Source organism: Crocodylus siamensis, chromosome 4, assembly GCF_052110815.1.
Source record: "Crocodylus siamensis isolate JL-2025a chromosome 4, ASM5211081v1, whole genome shotgun sequence".
NCBI classification, from domain to species: Eukaryota; Metazoa; Chordata; order Crocodylia; family Crocodylidae; genus Crocodylus; species Crocodylus siamensis.
Window position 1 is genome coordinate 214604103 of NC_143398.1, and position 20404 is coordinate 214624506.

Genomic DNA, 20404 nt, shown 5'->3' on the forward strand with positions numbered 1-20404 from the left:
GTCAAGCTCTGCTTAGTGGGTTTTGACTGACAGGCCTAGATAGAGAGAGGCAGGGTAAGCCCACAGCGGCTGAGACCCCAACATAAAGAGAAGATTATAAACATCTGCGAGGCATGGGGCATGTCCAGGAAGATTGGAGCGTGCATTTTGTCCTGAAGGCTCATTATCCTACAGGTGGTGAGCCTTAGAGTCCATCTGGGAACCTTTGGGTCAGCCTCCCTCTTTAAGAACCAAGTGACATCAAGTCGTGGCAGATGAGCAAAGGGGAGGGGGAGGAAGCTGGTCTCTAAAGGAGAAAGAAAATATAGCAGGACTTGAAGGGTGCCTCCCTCACTGGCCTTTAAAAATGCTGCTGGAGATGGCACCCTGTTACGCCCATCCATCATCTACCTCTTAGGGGTTTTGTGAGGATGAATTAGCAAAGATTTACAAATAAATTTCCATCTGTAAAAGGATATACAAGTGCTAATTTTTATGGTTAATTCACTTTTATGCACAATTAGAAAATGAGCAGTTTTATCCACATAAAGATAAGTCAAGGTTACATCTACAGCATGCATAACATTTTATTCAGTCATATTTAAATAGATACTCATTAGTACAAAAATAAGAATACGAAATAATCAGAGGAGACCCAAATAGATTACTACTTCTTTTTACCCACCCTGCTTACTTTCTATTAAAGACTACTATGATATTTACCAATACAATAAAATCCTTATCTGGAAAAAGTACAATGAAAAATTAAATAAGTATATATGCAACAATGCTAGCAGGACAAACAAATCTCAGACTATATATTTTTAATTCACATTTCCTTAGAAAACCACATTGTGTTTGTGACGCCACACTTGTAATGTAACACGGTAATTAACTGCCATAGAAACCATACATCATTAGTAAACAGTAGCATGAACTCATAGTTTAAAAGATAAGAGCACAATTAAGATTTGTCCCTCAGCAGCAGTTAAAGTCAAATCAGGGATTTTAAAAATAAATAAGCTTTCAAGCACGGAATTTGTGTATTCCTTTTTCAATTTTTTCTTCTTGGAATATTTTTTTGGCAGAGGGGTGCAAGATACTTTGGGGGGGGGCAAATGGAATATTTTTTTTGGGGGGGAGGTTGAGATCAGTGAGATGATGAAGTCTTGGAATATTTTTCCTAAGATTTATGAATAAAACTATAAAAAGCAACTTCCTGCAACAGGCTTTGGTTGATAAAAATGTTGTTTGTTATGATCAAAAGTAACTTTTTTTAAAAGGAAGCACTGTTTTTTTTAGACACTAAATCCCCATTCTCTCACATTTTTAAGACAAACGTGTGAACATGTGAACTAAATCTTCCCATTCAGATACATTAGGCATTTCCATATGCATAATATAGGCTCTGTAAATAAGGTGCAGCTTAAAAGTATTTTAATTAAAGTTTGTCTAGCTGGTAACTTACCAGTATACATATCCTTATGTGTAATGACATCACCTTGGTTATTGTAATACTGCATAGAAGTTTGTGTCCTATCGTATTCTGAACGAGGTTCTCTAATTCCTAACAGTGCTGGCGATGAAGATGTGCTGCCAACTGAGGAAAAGAACGTAAGAGAGAGTATCAATGTATAGGGAGGAAAAAGCACTTTAGGAAAATGAAAGTGATGGCTAGAAATCTGGTGCTCAGCTTGGCTACTGAATTATCAGCACTCAGCACTGCATGGTACACATGAAATCAAATGTTTTCAACAACCCAAGAAACAGGTCTTTTAACAATGGTAGATTTGAAGTGTCAAAGTAGAAGGGCACTGTTGAATTTTAATTCATTACTAACTGTAATGTACTTTGAAGTTCTTATTATAGTAAACAGATTAATGTTATATGCACAAATTATACTTTTTCTGTACCAAAAATATAAAATAAAGCTTGTTTCTTCTAAAACCAATCTGAAAAGGAAGATTGATAAGTAATATTTCTCAGCTGATGTCCCCTAGGGACAAGTGACAAATTACTTATCACCTGAAATGAAGTTGGCAACTTCAACGAAGTACCTGCCCTAGACTGTTTACAGCTGAATTATACCCTAGCAACCAGTTCTGATTTGAGTGAGACACTTTATCTGTCTAATACAATCTATTATATTTGAAGACCTCACTACCCACAAAATAATAAAGCGCTTACCAGTTTGAAGACTGGTTTTTTTTTTTTATTATACTAGAATAGAAACTCTTAAATCTGTCCTGTGAAGGGGCACTGGCCAGATCCTTGGAAAGAAGATGCACACTTCTGCACCTGACTGGCTGAAATGATCTATTCAAACACACACTGAATCTGAATTCTTTGATCAGCACATAGAATGAAAACTCCTCAGCTCAGGCTAATAATGGTTGTCAGCTGATCAGAGCACAAATACGTTCATAACACAACTGCATGGTTACTTTATATCCTTACAGTGAATAATTAACTTTCTCTATTTTGATTGCTTTAATATCTATATTTTGATGTGCCTCCTCTGTTTTACAGAGTGGTCAATCAATCTGTCAGCAATGACAATGAACAGAACAGATCATCTCCACATTTTACATGGAGAAGAAAATTAGAGCACATCAAACCAAACAGTCTGTAAGGGAGCTAGGAAATCACTATAACTTTAATTTAAAAAATCATTTTAACTGGTGACATCTCCCCACATCCCACACCTTTTTCTTGATTTTGTTATTAGTAAGAGCTTACCAAAGACCTGAAAACAGACAGACTTTACTCACATCAGTGGGCACATCTACATGAGATGCTTCTAGCGCAGTAGACTAATTCTATTGTGCATTAGCATGGTGGGCAAAGCCCATGCTACTGCGCGGTAGATTTAGTCTAATGTGCAGAAGCATGAGAAAAAAACCATTCATCTGTGCTAATGCACAGTAGTGTAAATTACAGCACACTACGTTAGTACTTGTTACAGGTACTAAACAATGCACTCTAATTATGGTGTATTAATGGACATGTAGACATGCCCACTGAAACTTTGATATTGGTCAAAATGGCATTTGAATACGTAATAGTATCCCTAGAATACTAGCAATGAACCTCACTTTGAGGTCCCACTATACCAGCATAGTCTTTCAATTAAACGTGCTCTAGTCTGCAATGGAACTTGAATTGATACTGTAGTATTCAATAAACATACTATTTATACTCCAGACTCTGAGCTCATAAGATTAACAGGTCTCCTTGTATTTCCTAGCTCTGCTGGAACATGTCCTTGGTTGTCCTCATGATTTGTCTCCACTCCTTTCTGTCAAGGGCATCATTTTCCTATTGCTAATAACTTACGTTAAGAACTCTTAGGCCAGGGGTGGGCAAAATAAGGCCCGCGGGCTTGATCCGGCCCATCAGGCCATTCTATCTGGCTGGCAGGGCCCCTAAAAAATTTAGAAAATATGTACCTGCTCCTAGTTGCCTGTCAAAGACAACAGGAACCTGGGGCAGTAGGATCCAGGGGAAGCCGCAGCAGGAAGTAGGAGCCCAGCCTAGCCCAGCCCTACCCCACCCCACCCCCAGGCATTTCTCTACCTTCCTGCCCTGGCACTGCTCCAGCACCACATGGCTCCCAGCTGCATTGCCAGACCAGGAAGCACAGGCTGCACTGCTAGGGGTGTGTGTGTGTGTTTGTGTTCATAGAGCAAGTCCCACATGCACACCCCACCATACATATGCACCCACACCCCCCTTGCACTGCCATACATGCAGACCCCCACACCTACACCCCCTCACACACCCCAGCCACCCTCCCCCCACACAGTCCCCCCAGAAGCCCCACACCCACCTACACCACACATATCCACACACCCCCACATGCTCCCTCACCCCCCACACCTATCCACCCCCCGCAGACACAATCACACCTTCCCTCCCACCCCACATACCCACACACCTACAGTCCCCACAAACCTATACCCACCCTGCCACACTATACAAGAGTAAGGCTTCATATTATGCTATTATATATGATCCCCTCTATGTACAGTGCACAAACACATGTAAACCAGGACAAAATATTTTTTGAAATCAAATTAATAAACATTTTAGATGTTCACTTTTTAGAATATAATTTGGTGGTTTTCTAGTTCTAGCTGGCAAACCCCCTTGCTGAAAGGAGTACTTTGGGGGGCAAGGAGAGGGACTTCTGGTCACAAGATGCCGACTGGGGCGGGGCACCTGTCAAGGGACAGTGCTACCCAGGCATCCCTCGACAGCTTGCCAAAACACAATAAACGGCCGCGGTTCCAAAATAATTCCTGCCTCTGTTTTAGGCTTTTCTCAATATTATGTCTCTGTCCTCTCTTTCAATACCTACAGGGTCAAATTCATAAGAATGGCCTTCTAAGAGATACTGGACTGGTTCATCTGCCATCATCCTAGCTATATGCCCTGTTTAACAAAGAGCCTGGGGCCCTCTCTCACTTTAAGAGAGCAAAAGCCCAGCCAGAACACTGCTTTGGAAGCAGGGGACAACTGGAGCTAGGTTGCCATAGAGACTGACTGATTACATTAATTAGGAGACACTTGCAGGGAACCCTGAGGAAGTCAGTTGACCGGAAAGGCAGCAGGGTCTGAGAGAGAACTCTTAGGGATCCTGGTTTGCTCTGATAAAAAAATCCCCAATTTTCAGGTTAAAAAAGTAACCCAAAATCCACAGTTTTCCATGGTTAAAATGAAACGCCACTAATACATAGTGGTGTTTCATTGCGATAACTAAAAAATGTGGATTTTGGATTACTTTTTTTAACTTGAAAATTGGGGATTTTTTTAAATCACAGAAAAGCAGGATCCCTACCAGATGAGGCAGCCCCAGAGGCTGGCCAGGCAAGTCTGCCTATTGAGCTGAACAAGAAGCAGCTCTGTGGAGGGGCCTGTGAATTAGAGGCAGACTGAATGCACTAGGCCCCAAGTCAGCTAGAGACATGAGGGCTAGCAATGGATCTAGATCCAGGATTGAGCTGGCATTTTGTTAGAGTCAGAAGGGCTTGTGTTTGTGTTTTGATTCCAGTTTTGCCTGGTGGTTTGGGAGGATCATGGAGGTGATTTAGGAGGTCCCATGGCACCTGCAGGAGGTGTGCAGCAGCTGCAGAGAACCTGAGAAGGGTAGGACTGAGACTTTGGGGGCTAGGGAGCCCAGCGCCTGGGCAGGGCAGTGATAGGGCTTGGAGCCCAGAGAGAAAGCCTAGAGAGCTCTGCTCAACAGCCCAAGAAAGGAGCAGAAATAAAGGTCTTGTAGGGCCAGACTAGAAGTTGGAAACCCGGAAGCTCAGTTTGGTCAGTGGACTAGAGCTAGAGGGCTCAGCAAGAGCAAAAGGCTGGAGGCCAGGAAGGCTGAAGCCCACCACTTGAATGGCAGACTCACTCTAGGTCCCTCAGGAAGCCTCCCTCCTTTCCAGACAATAACATCAAAGGCATGGCAGGAAAAGTAAAGGAGGTAAGGGCCCCTAGAGCTGGAGCTGGGGCAGGCATTATGGAGCCACAACTGCACCTGGGACCTGCACCTGTCACATGCTGCCAGTGAAGTTGCTGGGATTTTACTGTTTACTATGCCTAGTCCATTACAGACCTCCCAAGTTGAACATAGCAAATATCCACAAAGTAATCTCCCTAACTCAAAAATTTGCCTCTATTTTATTTTTTAAGAGTATTTTACTGTCTTTTTCCATTTTGACAAGTACCCAGGTCTCTCAGCCATATAAAATAATAGGTCTTGTTGTGGTCTTGAATATCTGGACTTTGTCTTTCTCAGTATTTTGGAGATAAAAATGTTCTGCAGAGAAAAGTAACAGGCACCGCTGCTTTGCATCTATGCCTTATTTTTCTCCCTCATCAAAATGTTATTAACGTTTAGTGTTTCTAAGCGTCTAAACTGTCAAACTTGTTGATATCTATGGTTGTTTGCTGCTAGGTTAACTTGTCTAAGATGCTGGCTTACAATCATGTATTTGCTTTTATCTTCATTTAGCTTAAACCATTATTCTTATTTCTTAGACTTAAGTCATCCTTTGTACCATATCTTCTGTCTCTTACAACAGTCAGGTTATCAGCATATACAAAAAGCTGGTCCAGGTTATATGCCTTCACTCAGTGCTAAGAAAATCATAATTACTGTACCACTTTTTCCACAGCCACATTAAAAATACTGATGATGCTACATCTCTCTGCTTTAATCCCACAGTGATTATGGGGCTGAGTTCTCAATCCTCACTTATACTCTTGTCTTCTGGGCCATAAAACAGAGTTGTTTCATGGTAACATTTTAGGAGGGATTGCAAATGACTATATTAATACTTGATATTTTTACAAAAAGCTACTTTGAGTAATACCAGAAACACACACAGACTGGGCAACATGGGGCAATTTCCCTTTGTCCTTTAGGGAAGGAACTATATCTATTTTGATATTTGGACAATGGCTAGGAAGCCCAAACCCAGTTCCCAACTGCGGTCTCTACCATCCTATAGTATAAATATTAAATGCATGTTATATACATATAACCATCATCATTATAAGGCTGTTTTAATCTGTTCAGTCAGACTGACAGTTTAACAAGGACAAAATGTGCATCCAGCTTCTCAATAATGCATCTAAAATCACACAAACATACATATATGTTCATGTACAAATACAGCTAAGAAATGGGTCATGAAAATGTGGATCCTAATACTCCCAGCCTTGGACACAGAACAAAGCAGGAATTAAGTGTTCTGTTTCCTCCTCATTTAGTGAGTTTAACTGTGACAGATCCCTTGGGCTGGTCTTCTAGCCTAATAAGATAGTGCCTGAACCTGCAGGGAACCTCAGGTCTGGTTTTCCATATTGATCTCAAGTTCTGCACACAGCCTAGGCATTTGTGCATCTGAAAGGACAAGACTAGTGATTAATAGATAGAGTTGACAGGCTCTACAAGTAGTACCCACCTTTTCCTGTTTATAAGGAAAAATATGGTTGTGACACAGGGGATGTCCATTTCACAACGTAACAGCAAATAAATCAAAAGCAGAGTGCAGATTTTCAAAAGAGGAAACAAGGTCCCCCATAAGGGGCAAAGTCCCTCAGCAAGCCTGTCCAGAAAAACACGAAGGATACTGACCTGACTGTATGATAGGCGACATCTGCTGATTGGTTGTAGACAAAGAAGGATGTGATTTGAATCGGTCACGCTCTAATGTTGATACTGGTGTAATAAAATGACTCTGATTCCACCCATCCTGTGAAGTGGCAGCAGAACCGAATACCAGAGTGAATTACATTTCATTAAAATAAATGCTTTCAAATCTTTGTGGAATGATTTCCAGATGACTGCTGATTTTTTCAGATGCAGTGTTGTAATTTACCTTTTTATAAATGCTACGGAGGTCTCGGTATTGCCATAATGTATTCAATACCTGGGCTGCTGCCTTGACCACTTTCAATGATGATCTAAGAAAATAAAAAATACCGTTATAGTGTATAGTATGTAAAGAAAGTGCAAACGGTGCATATGTGAATTTCACTTTGATTTGCTACAGCCATGAAATAAGCTGGGGTAATTTCAGTCTAATTCCCAGTGAACAAATGCATATCAACATGTTGACACCACCTCTGCGCCATACTAACAAGCACTTCAGCGAAGCCCGACAGGCTGCTCTATGTATGCTGAACTCAGAAACAGATGCAATGCATGACAATAAGTGTGCCTAGATTGTACTGGTGTGAGCTCAGTTCTGCCCCCAGACAACTACATTACATCTATTTTGGAGTTCAGTATGTGTTAGGTGGATGCACTATGCTTCACTGAGCCACTTCCTAGTGCAATTTAGAGGCAAATCACAACTACTAGGGGTCACGGTGATAGGTCTCAGCAAAAAGGCTGGTTTACAACTACACAGGCATGGCCTTTACACTTATGTTATGCCAGATATGATTCCTCCAGGTCTGTCCGGTAGCACATGGATAGGTAGGGTGGGGCAGTTAGTATAGTTACTGCCTATGCTGTACCAGTTCTGTGGAATAACATTAAAACAAATAATTACAACTCTATTACACCTGATTTAAAGACAATCATGAATAAAGAGAAAGGTAGGCAGGACTTGTAGCACCACCTTGTAAGGTTGCCAAACACCCCTGCTAAGACCCTGTTTTCAGTCACTTACAATCAGTCTGTCAAGTGTTACCCAGTGGACTGAACTTGTCCCTGCTATGGATCTGGGCATTCAGTTCAGCCTGTTTTTTTTTTTTTAATTTCAGCCAAACAATTCCGCCACTTCCAAAATGAGGGCAGGGAAATCCATTGTTTTGACTGTTTTGTCAATGGTAAAAATGTTGGCAACCTGTTCTTTGAAAAGTGCTAGTACCCCTGTAAGTAGTGACTTGAAATTTGCCAGATCAGGCTCCCATGTTAGGCATGAGTCTTTTGCTATAAAAATTCACCTATATCTTGGCAATTTATAAGCCTTTGAAAATTCAGTTTGGTCTGGGAAAGGTATAGGTTGGAGGGAGTTGGAGCAGGAGAGGGCAAGCAAGAAGGCTATGTGCAGAAAATTCTGTGCCCACTAGAGCATGTTTCCCTCCAATACTGGGAATGGAACCAAAATCAAGTTAAGAATAGCAGTTAAGAAATGCCCATGTAACTAGTGTGTAGTTATGATATGGCCTTTCATTTAATATAATGTTTGTACACCATTTTTATTGCAGACTCCAACCTCAGTAAGTACATGGAGGGACCCACTCTGGGGATGAATCAGGGGGTGCAGTGGTTGAGACTTTTTGACTCCAGGATCCTTGCCTAAGTTATTCCAGTAGTTGGTAGATGTATAGTAAATAAGGCAGGGAATAGCCAGCAATAAGAGAAGATTTCATTGTGGTTAAAGTATTTGAATGATATGCTGGAGAACTAGAATGGAACCTTACGGCGGTCCTATGTGAAGCTTCGTAAGTCACTTAGAATACTAACTCTGCACAGATCCATCATTTGTTAGATGCCTGACTTGAGAGACTAAGGTCTGATTTGCAAAAGTGCTGCAGACTCTCACCTCCAACTGAAATCAATGGGTGCTGTTCTTGACCACACATACTAGATGTTCTGAAAAAAATCAGGTCCTTGGGCACCAAAAATAACTGAATGCTTTTGACATTAACTTGACTGTGCCTACCATGGATATTATGAATGCTAATTAATGTTTATGACATACTCAGATATTATATTTTGAGTGCCATGGAAAATCTCTTGAAGAAATATACGTTTTATATTCAGAAGAAGGTTTGAATGGTGTAGTAAATAAGGTACAGGATCAGTGATGAGCAAATAAAAATAGCTCACTAAGTAAGCACTATTTATTTTCACACTGACTAAAGCAGGGTGCTGCTGAAAGCAGAGGTTCACGGGATTAGCAACTATCACAATATACTGGTCTGGAGAAGCTGAATTAAAGTCACAAGCAGCCTTAACTCTGCAGTTTCTTAACTTGTGGGTGCTTGACATTGCAACTAACAATGTTCTATGAACAGAATGCAACAGAGGGCTGCTATTTTGTTTCTAATGGTTCCAATTATAGCAAAAGCTCCCACAAGCTTTAGACAGTATCCTGGCCTGTACCCAGTATACTGTGCCCTGAGAAAGACTGGCAGGACCTGGATGGAAATAACATTACAAAACGAAACAGATGCCAAAGAGCCTTTTCCCTTGCCTAACAGGTTGCAGCTATGGGAGACTACTAGTTTTGTCAGCAAACCAGGAATGTGGTAATGAATCCTTTTTCTCTTTAAAATTCCCTTTCAAGTGCTTTTTAAATCTGAAATGGAATAAGAAATATCTCACTCGTGAGCCCTGCTGCTGACTTGCCTGTCACCCCTTCCTTTTGTTATGTTCACAAGTTTTTCTATTCCTCCTGTGTCAGCCAAAGCTTTGGCATTTTCCATGTTCTTACTAGTGACCTCATGCAAAGCACAACAGATTGCTGCTACAGTCTCATCAGACAATATGCTTGTGCCGTTGCCTCCTGGAAGGCGATTCACTAGATCTCGCATGGCATATTTACCTACAAAGAACCATAAATAAAACCAAGTTAGAAAATGTGTTTTCTATTTGTATTTAAAAATTATAAAATCAGTATCTTGACAAGAAACATACAAGTTTAAAGGCAATAATGAAGGAATGTAGAATAAATACCACCACCACCAAGTTGAATACAATACTAATTCAAATGGCACACAGAAGCAAGAGAAAATATAGTGTTATTTTCTGAATTACAATTGGTTCTTTTTTCCTACTAGATTAGAGAAAGGCTGTTTAAATAAATATCATGGCAACATGCCAATATACACAGAGAGACTCAAATATGTATGCTTATTTATTTAGTTAGGTTTACTTTAGCTGGGGTGTTTTACACCAAAAGAGAAACAACGTTCCAATAACATTGTTTATGAATCTTTTAGAACAACTTGGGTCTTAGGGGAATGCACAAGAAATATATAATCTTCTACGAGCAGGGTTTGAATCAACGGATCTTTATTGGCCAATCACACTTTGCTGTCAATTGTTCTAAGTTAAAATGGTTGGAAAATGATGAAAAGGGTAAGAAAATATTGGACCTTATTATCATTTACTTTTGTCCTCAATTCAAACACTATCTTAATTGTTGACAGATATTATTAATTGGAAAGTCTTTACACTTTTAGGTAGACATAAACCTGTACTTTACTAGTAAATAGGTTTTGTCCACATTTATTTTCCCAACAGGGCTCTGTTGACTATGAGGTGAAAGATCACCCCCTATAGACAATGTCATTCTGTTGCTGAAGTCCCCCATGTGGATGCAGCTCTGCCTGTGGGAGATGGCTCCTGTCAGCAAAGCATCCGTTTTGGGGAGCAGCACTCTGGCAGCAGCAAAACTCGTCCTGCGAATGGAGCCATATCTACAGTGGAGGCCCAGGTACAGATGCTCTTTGTAAAGCAGCAGCAGCCCCCAGAGCATAGAGACACTCTCGGTAATTTTGAAAGCAGTTCTTATAGATGTTTTCTTCACCTTGCTCCTCACCCGCAAAAGATTAGATCTGGACTCTTTCAGATTTCAATTACTGCCTAACAAACAAGCATAGTCACGTTGCAAACAAGGGAAATTACTAAAGCTAAAGTCAATATTTTTTCTGCTTAGCCCATGTTGATAACTGAATGGCTATTAATGGATTTTATTGAAGACATTTATATATAATGGTGAATAATGGATAAATAATGGATAAAACTTTACACAAGGGCTTTAACTTTATATTTACATACTGTACCTGGGGAGAAACCCTGATCCTTAACCATAAAGAAATGCAACAAAAAAATAAGCTTTCTGACTCCATTAAAAAAACACAGCAATTCACCGGACTTCAGAAAGGCAGATTTTGATAAACTCAGGGAACTCTGGCGGGCAGGATCCCCTGGGGGCAAATCTGAGGAGAAAAGGAGTCCAGGAGAACTAACTGTATTTTAAGAAGGACCTTTTAAAGGTGCAGGAGTAAGCTATTTTGAAGCAGTGGAAGAATAGGAAGTGCAACAGGAGACCAGACTGGCTAGACAGGAATGTGTTCAATGAGCTGAAACTCAAAAAAGGAATCCTATGAAAAGTGGAACCTTGGTCATAGTACTAGTGAAGAGTATAAGAGCATTGCATGTGTGTGCAGGGAAAAATTAGGAAGGCCACGGCACAATTTGAGATGCAGCTGGCAAGGGACATGAAGGCAATAAAAGGGATTCTAGAAGTATGTCAAGAGTAAGATGAAGACTGTAGTAATAATAGATCCCTTACAGAATGCAGGAGGGAATCTAGGTACAGATGATACAGAGAAGGCATAAGTATTTAATGCCTTTTTTTATTCTAGTCTTCATAAATGGGGGCAGTCACTAGATGACAAGTGCATTTAATAGCAAAGATGGGGATATTGACAAACAGCCTAGAGCAGCAGAAGAACAAATTAGGGATTACTTAGAGAAACCACATGCTTTCAAGTCAGTAGGGCTAGATGGGATGCATCCTAGGGTACTGAAGGAATTGGCAGAAGGAGTTTCAGAGCTATTAGCTATGCTCTTTGAGAAGTCATGGATGTCAGGTGAAGTCTCAGATGATTCAAAAAAGGCAAATGCAGTGCCCATCTTTAAGAAAGGTGAGAAGAAGGATTTGAGGAATTAGATCAGTCAACCAGATGCTGATGCCTGGAAAGATCATGGAGTAGGCAGGTCCTCAAGGAATCTATTGCAAAGCGCTTAGAGAACAAGATCAGAAGAGATCCTGGTTTTCTTGTTTAAAAACTGAGAATTCTCTGATAAAAATGGCAAATTCTCTGATTAAACCCCCCCAAATCCATGTTTTTCCGTGATTAAAATAAAACACCACTATATATATATATAGGTATCAGTTGAACACAATGTTTTATTGATACAGTTACAGTTTTAAAGCAATTTGGAAGCCTATCAATGCCTCAGCCACTTATAATATAATATATTCTAAATACTGTACCTATATATTTTGGCATTTGATTTTAGTTTTTTATCACAGAAAATCAGAGCTCCCCTGTCACCTTTGCTCACCAGCACACAGGCCCAGCTGTGGCTTTGGGCCCCACTGCTTTGTGGTGCTGAGCAACTCTGATATGCTGGTGCTCAGCCCCTACTTTTGCCCCTCACTTCAAATCCACAGGCCCCCAGCCTTGCTGGTGGCCCTTTACTCCTGACCTATAGCCCACCGCCCCCTGCTGGTGTCCCTCACTCCCCACCAGCAGCCTGCCATCCACAGTACTACTAGTGCCCCTCACTCCCGGCCTGCAGCCCCTGCCCCCTGCAACCCTGCCAGAGGGGACCCCAGCTGCTATGGCTATGGGACCAGGGTTACGGGACCAGGGCTAGGGCCCACAGCTCCCTGCCCCCACCCCTCAGCAGCACCTGAGCCCAGCCACCACCTGTGGGAGATGGCAGCTGCTGTGGCCAGAGTGGAATCATGCTTCCCACCACTGCTCCCAAGGGCCACACGGACAGAGCAGAGCCTGATGTGGGGGGGGGTTGCGAATGTGGGCTGCTTGTTGTAGGCTTGGGGCTCCTTGTCCTGCTGTCCTCCCCCTGGAGGCCTCCATGGCCCAATGGGTGAAACCCAGCAGAGGAGAGCAGAGAAGGGCAGGCAGGCTCAGTGCCGCTGTTGGGAGCCCCATGCCACCATGGCAAGGTGCCCCTGGCTCACTTGACAGCAGCAGTGGTGGTGCAAAGGGCACCTTGCCATAGCAGTGTGGGGCTCCTGACAGCAGCACTGAGTCTGACTGCCCTTCTCTGCTCTCTTGTGCGGGGTCCCACCTGCTGGGCTGTGGGGGTCCCTGGGGGGAGGGCAGCAGGGTAGGAAGCACAGTGGGCATCTTCTATTTGACCCCATCCCATGCACAAATCTGGGGGGGAATGTGTCCTCCCATGCCTCTCCCTGGGAGTGTGTGCAGTGCGGGGAGCCAGCCCTCACCACTACACCCAGGATGAGCCACTTGTGGCTCCACCCTGCTCCCCAACTGACCCTGCATTCCCACCCTGTTCTTTGGCTTCATGCACAGCCCGGCTGGGCAGCACCCTTAGTCTGAGCCCTCCCTCACTGTTGGGGGCCTTAACCTGCTCTCCTCCCCCACAGACTTACATGGAGGGAACTGCGGGAGCTGTTTCCATGTTGCCTGGCCAGCACATACATGTGTATGCACACACATGCCTGTAGTGCCCCTTGTCTGTGATGGCTCTCCTCCCGCTCCCTCCAGCCCTTTGGAGGCTTGAAGGCTGACAGCTTGCAAAGGGAACCCATCATTTCTCATGCTTTTCTCCTTCAAAGGAAAAAGTCTGCATTTTCCCACATTTTCCCCATAGGAAACAGAAAACCCAGATCCCTGGAGATCAGAAACATCCAGCATGGATTCACAAAGAGCAAGTTATGCCTGACCAACCTGATTTCCTTCTATGAAATGGTGATAGGCTTTGTATGGGGGGAGAGCAGTGGATGTGAATTACTTTGATTTTAGCAAGGCTTTTGTCTGCCAGGGCTCCCTCATTAACAAACTAAGCAAATGGAGACTAGATAAAAGCACTGTAACATGGATATGTAACTGGTTGGATTATTGTGCTCAATGAGTAGTCATCAATGGCTCAATATCTAGTTGGGTGGAGGTATCAAGTGGGGTTTCCCAGAGGTCTGTCTTGGGTCTGGTATTATTCAACACCTTCATTAATGATTTGGAGGATGGGACTGAGTTCACCCTTAGCCAATTTGCTAGTGACACTAAGCTAGGTAGAGCTGTAGATAGTCTGGAGTACAGGGCTAGAATCCAGATTGACCTCGACAGGCTGGAGAAATGGTCTGTATTCAACCAGATGAGATGCAATATAGACAAGTGCAAAGCCCTGCACTTGGTATGGAATAATTGTATGCACAAATGCAGACTGGAATGATGGGCTGGGCTGCAGTACAGCAGAAAAGAACCTGGGGATTACAGTCAGCTGATTATGAGCCAACAGCAAAAAAAGCCAACAGAATATTGGGTTGTAGTAACAGAAGCATTGCTTGCAAATCAAGAGAAAGGATTCTCCTGCTCTATTCGGCACTAGTGAGGCCTCACCTGGAGTACTGTGTCCAGTTTTAGGCCCCACACATTAAGAAAGATGTGGCCAGATTGGAAAGAGTTGAGTGCAGAGTAACAAAAATGATTAGGGGCCTGGAAAGCAGAATTTATGAAGAAACATCAATGGCTATTCATTCTGGAGAAGAGAATACTCATAACTGTCTTGAAATACCTGAAGGGCAATTACAGAGAGGATGGATACAGGCTTTTATCTGTGACTCCAAGGGACAGGACTAGGAACAATGACCTCAAGCTTCAGCAGGGGGAAATTTAGGTTGGAGATTAGGAAGAATTTTCTTACTATGAGGATGGTCAAGTATTGGATGGTCTGCTATTTAGAGAAGTTGCAGAATCTTAATCCTTGGAAATTTTCAAGAGCAGGTTGGACAGACATTTAGCTGGGATGCTTTAGTCAGGGACAATCCTGCCATGAGCAGGGGGCTAGACTAAATGACCTTGTGAGGTCCCTTCTGGCTCTACTTTCCTATGCTACCTATGAGCAATATTTCTCTATCTGTCTGCAGAGAATATTTTTATTACAGTATTGGGAAAGATGTGCAAAATATTAGGCACACATTTTCAAATATAGGAGGTCTATTTACATGAAAATGGACACATTTTGCAAATATGGCTTTCACAGTAAACATGCCCAATCTTGTTTTTAAGAATATCTGTTCAACAAAACCATTAAGAAATGGAAAACCATGCAAAACAAGCTAACAAAAATGTCAGAGCTAAATGTAATGACACAAAGAGTACAGCCTATTCAGCAGTTCTGCTTTGATTTTATTAAGACTGAAGAACCTCTGGAAGCCATTCATAAGACCTATAATTCCTAGTAAAAATAATAAAAATAGATTATTTAAATCAACTGCAACTGGCTCCCATTTTAATAAAATAAACATAAAAACAAATGGTTCTGTAGTAACAAATAATCCCATCCTTTTTGTGAAATTCTATAGAAAACAGGATCAGTTTTCCAGCATATCTAAAAGGTTACCAAGGCAGGCTCTGGGAGTTGAGGGAGGGAATAGGAAAGCGTACATTACAGAGAGCTGAGAGGCCCTCTGGGAGATTACTCTGCCAGCAGTGATCTCTCCTACATGGAAGGAACTCCAGCTGGGTATCATCTGGATGCCGCAGACATTGCAACACATTTTTTTACTAACTTTTTGGTGACCTTGTTCAGAGTGTATCAGAGAGGGGAGAAAGTACATTTCATCAGTGCCTTATATGAGAATGCCTGAGGGACACAAACAACAGCTTACAATAACCACTGGCTCCTCCCATGTTTAGCGGAGGAAAACCTCTTCAAAGTGATTCTATTCACTTCTGCTAAAGGTCACCAGAGATTAACAAGTTATGATTAACTCAAAAGTATGATAAATTTTATATGGTCAAAGACAATATAAATATCTAATAATGTCAACACAAACTACAGACAGCAGAGCTAGGGATAGACATTCAAAAAGCCTGAGCCTGAATTGACTCAATCTTTACAGGTTAATTTAACCTGGCTAGGCTAAACCGGTTTGTAACCTCAGAGACATCCCAGAAATGCAGACACATACCTGCAGTGGCTCAGGCTAAAAACTGGGGGGTGCTAGAGCAGCCCTTCCTTCCCTTCCAGAGCACTGAGCTGAGGGGAGGCGTGGCCAGGCCCCGGCAGGATACTCTGATTAGAGAGGGGTTCTACCCCACGCCCCCAGCCGGCAATTGATAACAGTGTTTATCATCACCCCTAACTCAGTGTTTATCAGCTCATAAAGAAAACAAAAGCTTCTCTCCATTAGTTCAAACTCTTCTTCTTCCAAGGAAGGAACAGAGGAACATTACCAGCTAGCTGGTGATTAGTTCCAAAAAGCCCTAAGTAGACACAGTCCTGTCTGCCTTTGTCTAGTCTCCCACAGCACAGACTGCAGCCAGCATGTGGTATGTAGCTAATGCTGAGGTGTCTGTGTAAAGCAGAGAGGAGAGGGGAATCTCTGCTTAGCAGGGAATGGGGAGGGGCGGGGAGGGGTGAGGGAGTAGGGGGAAGCCAGGCAGATGCCTGCAGTCTCTGCCAGGAAGCAGAGGGGAGGAGCCAGCTCTGCTGTGGAGCAGAGAGCCCCGCCCAGCACAGAGAGCATGCCAGGATCCTGGGGGAGTCTGGTTTAACTTGAACCAGGAAGGGGTCTGGGACAGACTTTGCATAAACCAGTTTGACCCAAATCAGTTAAGTATGATATACTACATTCAACCAGGTTTATCTCAAACCAGTTGCAGCCATTTTCAAACCCATTTATGTGCACTGAACATCCGTTCTGTTACAGGTTTAAATTGGTTTCTGATCACTTAAACTGGTTTATGTGTAATGTCTGTCCCTAGCCCAGAAGTTCACGGATCAGTACAGCTACTGCAGTTTCCATCTCATAGCTAGGTGTATGTCCAGATTGAATAGGGTCAGAGAATTTGAAAACTGAAAATATTCATAGAGCTGCATTAATAACTTCCTTGCAATCTTTACTCAAAACACACATTATATATTGGTTTTTGGTTGCCAAGATTATTTTTATAATTATGAGATTATGGCATTGTATTCTGAGTATCCTAATTGAGTAAGCTTCATAAATAAATAATAGAACTGTATTTTCAACTGCATTTATATTTATCTGTACAAACTGTACCCTACTTGTGCAAGTAGCACTTGCATAATTATTACACTGGTTTAAAATAATCCCAGCGAGTTATTTCTTGTTATATGAAAATTAAGCTTCTCTGCATCATGACAGATGTTTGTGGGATTCTTTTGGACTACAACAGCCTGAAGCTAAGGCTGAGGCATTCTCAGAATGTGCTGTGCCCCGTCCTCTGGGTGGATTTGCAAGGCTCCTGTTCAGGGCAGGACAAATACTTATGTTCCCTTTGAAATGTATCCCAGATGAGAAGGGCACAGATTGGAGCTGCAAAGTGCTAATCATTAGTTTAGGAAACAAAAATAATTAATGATTTAGAAAAGTAGCACTATCAATTACGTATGCTCCTACTCTTATGTGGTCCCACACCTGAGTTTTGATGGAAACATGTATTTTAGTAGGAGATGAAGAATACAACATAATCAGAACAAAACATTTATTATGTGTTAAGATCTGGACTGTTAAATCCTTTACAGTACATGAACAACCTTGAGGCTGGCTGAGAAGGTTACTGTTTTGGCTCCAAGGAACAGTAGTTGCATTTTCCATCATGTTCTACAGTGATAACTTTTTATTTGATTTACTTTGAGTTCAAGTGACTCCTATGTGTTGTAAAGGGATTGTAAGACGGCTAAGGGCAAATTAACAGACAATGTTGTTCCAAACACCTATTGCTGTCAAGATTAAATGTGTGCGACACTAGTGACATATGATAAAAGGGAACACATAGATCACAGGGGAACATCATCCCAAAAGGAAAAAAATCCCTTATGTGCATCAAAGGAAAGATTGTCTTGTATTGCTATGACTGAACATGCAAGTCAGTGACAAACTTACCAATCAGCTCCTTGTTGCGAACATCTAACGCCATGTTCCTTAAGGCAGTTGCAACAGAAGAAACAACTCTATCATTATCCATTCTTAGCAGTTCCACAAGAATTGGAAGTCCTTTTTCTTTTCTGACAGCAGCTCGAATATATGCTGCAAACTAATACACATACTTAATGACTTACAAACCTGCCATCTTAAAACATCAACATAATGTTTTAATATAGTATTATTATTCCTAAGTGCTTTAGTGGGAGATTTTCAAAGGCACAAATGATAAAGAGGTGCCCAGTTCCTGGACAGGTGCTAGGAATTAGAACTTGCCTGTCTTTGGCCCACTGAATTCTCCCCATTTGAGAAGAATATTTAAAAACACAAAATTAATAAAAGCATGAACGACTAGATTAACTGTTCTAAATGGATGACATAAAACATTACATCTATTAAGAAGGGAATACTTTAGGAAAAAGGCTGATTCAAAAACATCTGCGATAAATGCTCAAAAGTCCTAGATAAAAATGTCAGCTATTTTTGTATAGCAAAGAAAGCAATGAGTATTTTTATCTCTTTCTGACAAATATATAAAAGTGATTAAAGAGATGTCCTGTGGTGCCTTCGCAATGAACCATATGTGAGGGCTACAAGTGTGAGTGTATGCTGAGAGTACAGCAGCAAATAATAAAAAGTGTCCTACTCTTGCTGATAGCCACTAAGCGTGTCAACTACCATAACTTACTAAGAAACAGCCTGTCCTGATTCCCACAAACTGGTGCCATACGTTTTATGTTTACATCTGGCTCATGTCCTCTGTTTCTGCATCAATTTTCCACCAAAATTCAGAGTTAAACGGTTCTCTGGCATTTGTATTCAGTGGGGAAAATACTACTTTGTTTTTAAACAGTGGCACAGATTTCAATGCCACTTTCAACAAGATGTCTCCTTTCCCTGCTGCCATACTTGTATTTCTTTTCATTGTGAAAATAAATTTCTGTGAAGTGGGGATAGTATGTATCTATCTTATAAGGCAGTTTTGATTGCTAGGCAAATCTGTACAGTAAAAGTGCACCAACAGCGCAAAAGATTATTTAAACATATTTTTATTTCACTAGATAAAAGATGACACCCCCTCCACCCCCAAGTAATCGAGTGCCTCCAAACTCATCTGAATTCTAAGAACATATTTGTCCACATCACAAATAACACTTTAAAATCTGGCATGTTTGTCCACCTGTTCAAGACAGGTCTAGCAAAAAGTTATAAAAGTGCATGCTATACTGCCAGTTATGGGTGTAAGAAAGACTCTGCTCAGCACCTGTGCGTGCTTATCTCCTTTGATTGCCTAAACTGACATGCACCAAGGAAGCGATGCACTTGGAGGCCAGTCCTTGACTTTTAATGAATACTCACAGTACTGTAACTAATGGGGGGCTATTTTTCTACCTTTATAGCAGAGTGCAAAAACAGCCACCACCATAGTGGTGGCTGACTGCACCACCATAATTAGCATTGTGGCAGCTCTGCACTGTCCCATGTGCCACAGCTGCTCCAAGTGCAAAGCTGTCCTACTGTGCTTCTGGATCTGCACTTTCAGCTGATTTCAAAGTAGATTTAAAAGAACCTTCAACTCAGAGGAACTGCTCTGCACTTTTAGGGACTAATTTCTTGGTCATTGTGGAGGAACAGTGATATGTACTGTATGTACACTATATGAATACAGGCTGTGCACTGTATGAATGAGCACTGAAGGCACTGATTAATGAAGATGTGTCAACATACACATGGCAGCAAATTATATATTCAATACACACAAGTGCTAATATTTTGTTGAAAGAGAACAATTAGGGTTTACATGTAGGAGGAAGTGGGGAAATTCAAACAGCTATTAAGATTATGGGATGAGCTTAATGTAATACCTTCCAGTTGCCTGCAGAAAGATTCTGGAGAGATCCTGCAGAACCCTCCAGGGTGGCTGGGTTAGAGCTTTCTGCTAGAAGTGTTAGATATGGTTTTACCACAGATGGATGCCATAGCATTTCCACCCCTTTGGGAGATTTAGAAAATCCTGGTATAGGGCCAACTCCATCCCACTGAGGGAAAAAACCAAAAGACGTGTTAGTTGTTAGCACACCAGTTCGAACAAAACTGAAATCCTCCACAATATTACTTTCATCAACTGATTTGTTAATCCCATAAAAATAGTTATCAAGTTAGTTTAACAGGATATTTTCCATAAAGCCTTATTAACTGGGATTTATTGTATTTCCCTCTTTTAATTC

The 20404-nt window shown here is 41.7% G+C and overlaps 1 protein-coding gene across 9 annotated transcripts in view; it reads right to left on the reverse strand.

Moving 5' to 3' along the window:
• PKP4 (plakophilin 4) overlaps positions 1 to 20404 on the reverse strand; it is a 275173-nt gene that overhangs the window by 7638 nt on the left and 247131 nt on the right. For 7 of the 9 annotated variants that reach the window (XM_090045670.1, XM_090045673.1, XM_090045668.1 and 4 more), the window contains 6 exons: positions 20042 to 20215; positions 18138 to 18288; positions 9824 to 10043; positions 7362 to 7446; positions 7118 to 7235; positions 1448 to 1579 (listed from right to left, as the gene is read on the reverse strand). In XM_090045670.1, coding sequence (XP_089901796.1) covers positions 1448 to 1579; positions 7118 to 7235; positions 7362 to 7446; positions 9824 to 10043; positions 18138 to 18288; positions 20042 to 20215 — 880 coding nt within the window. The remainder of the gene's footprint in view (positions 1 to 1447; positions 1580 to 7117; positions 7236 to 7361; positions 7447 to 9823; positions 10044 to 18137; positions 18289 to 20041; positions 20216 to 20404) is intronic. The other 2 variants (XM_090045672.1, XM_090045671.1) reach the window with 1 other exon arrangement.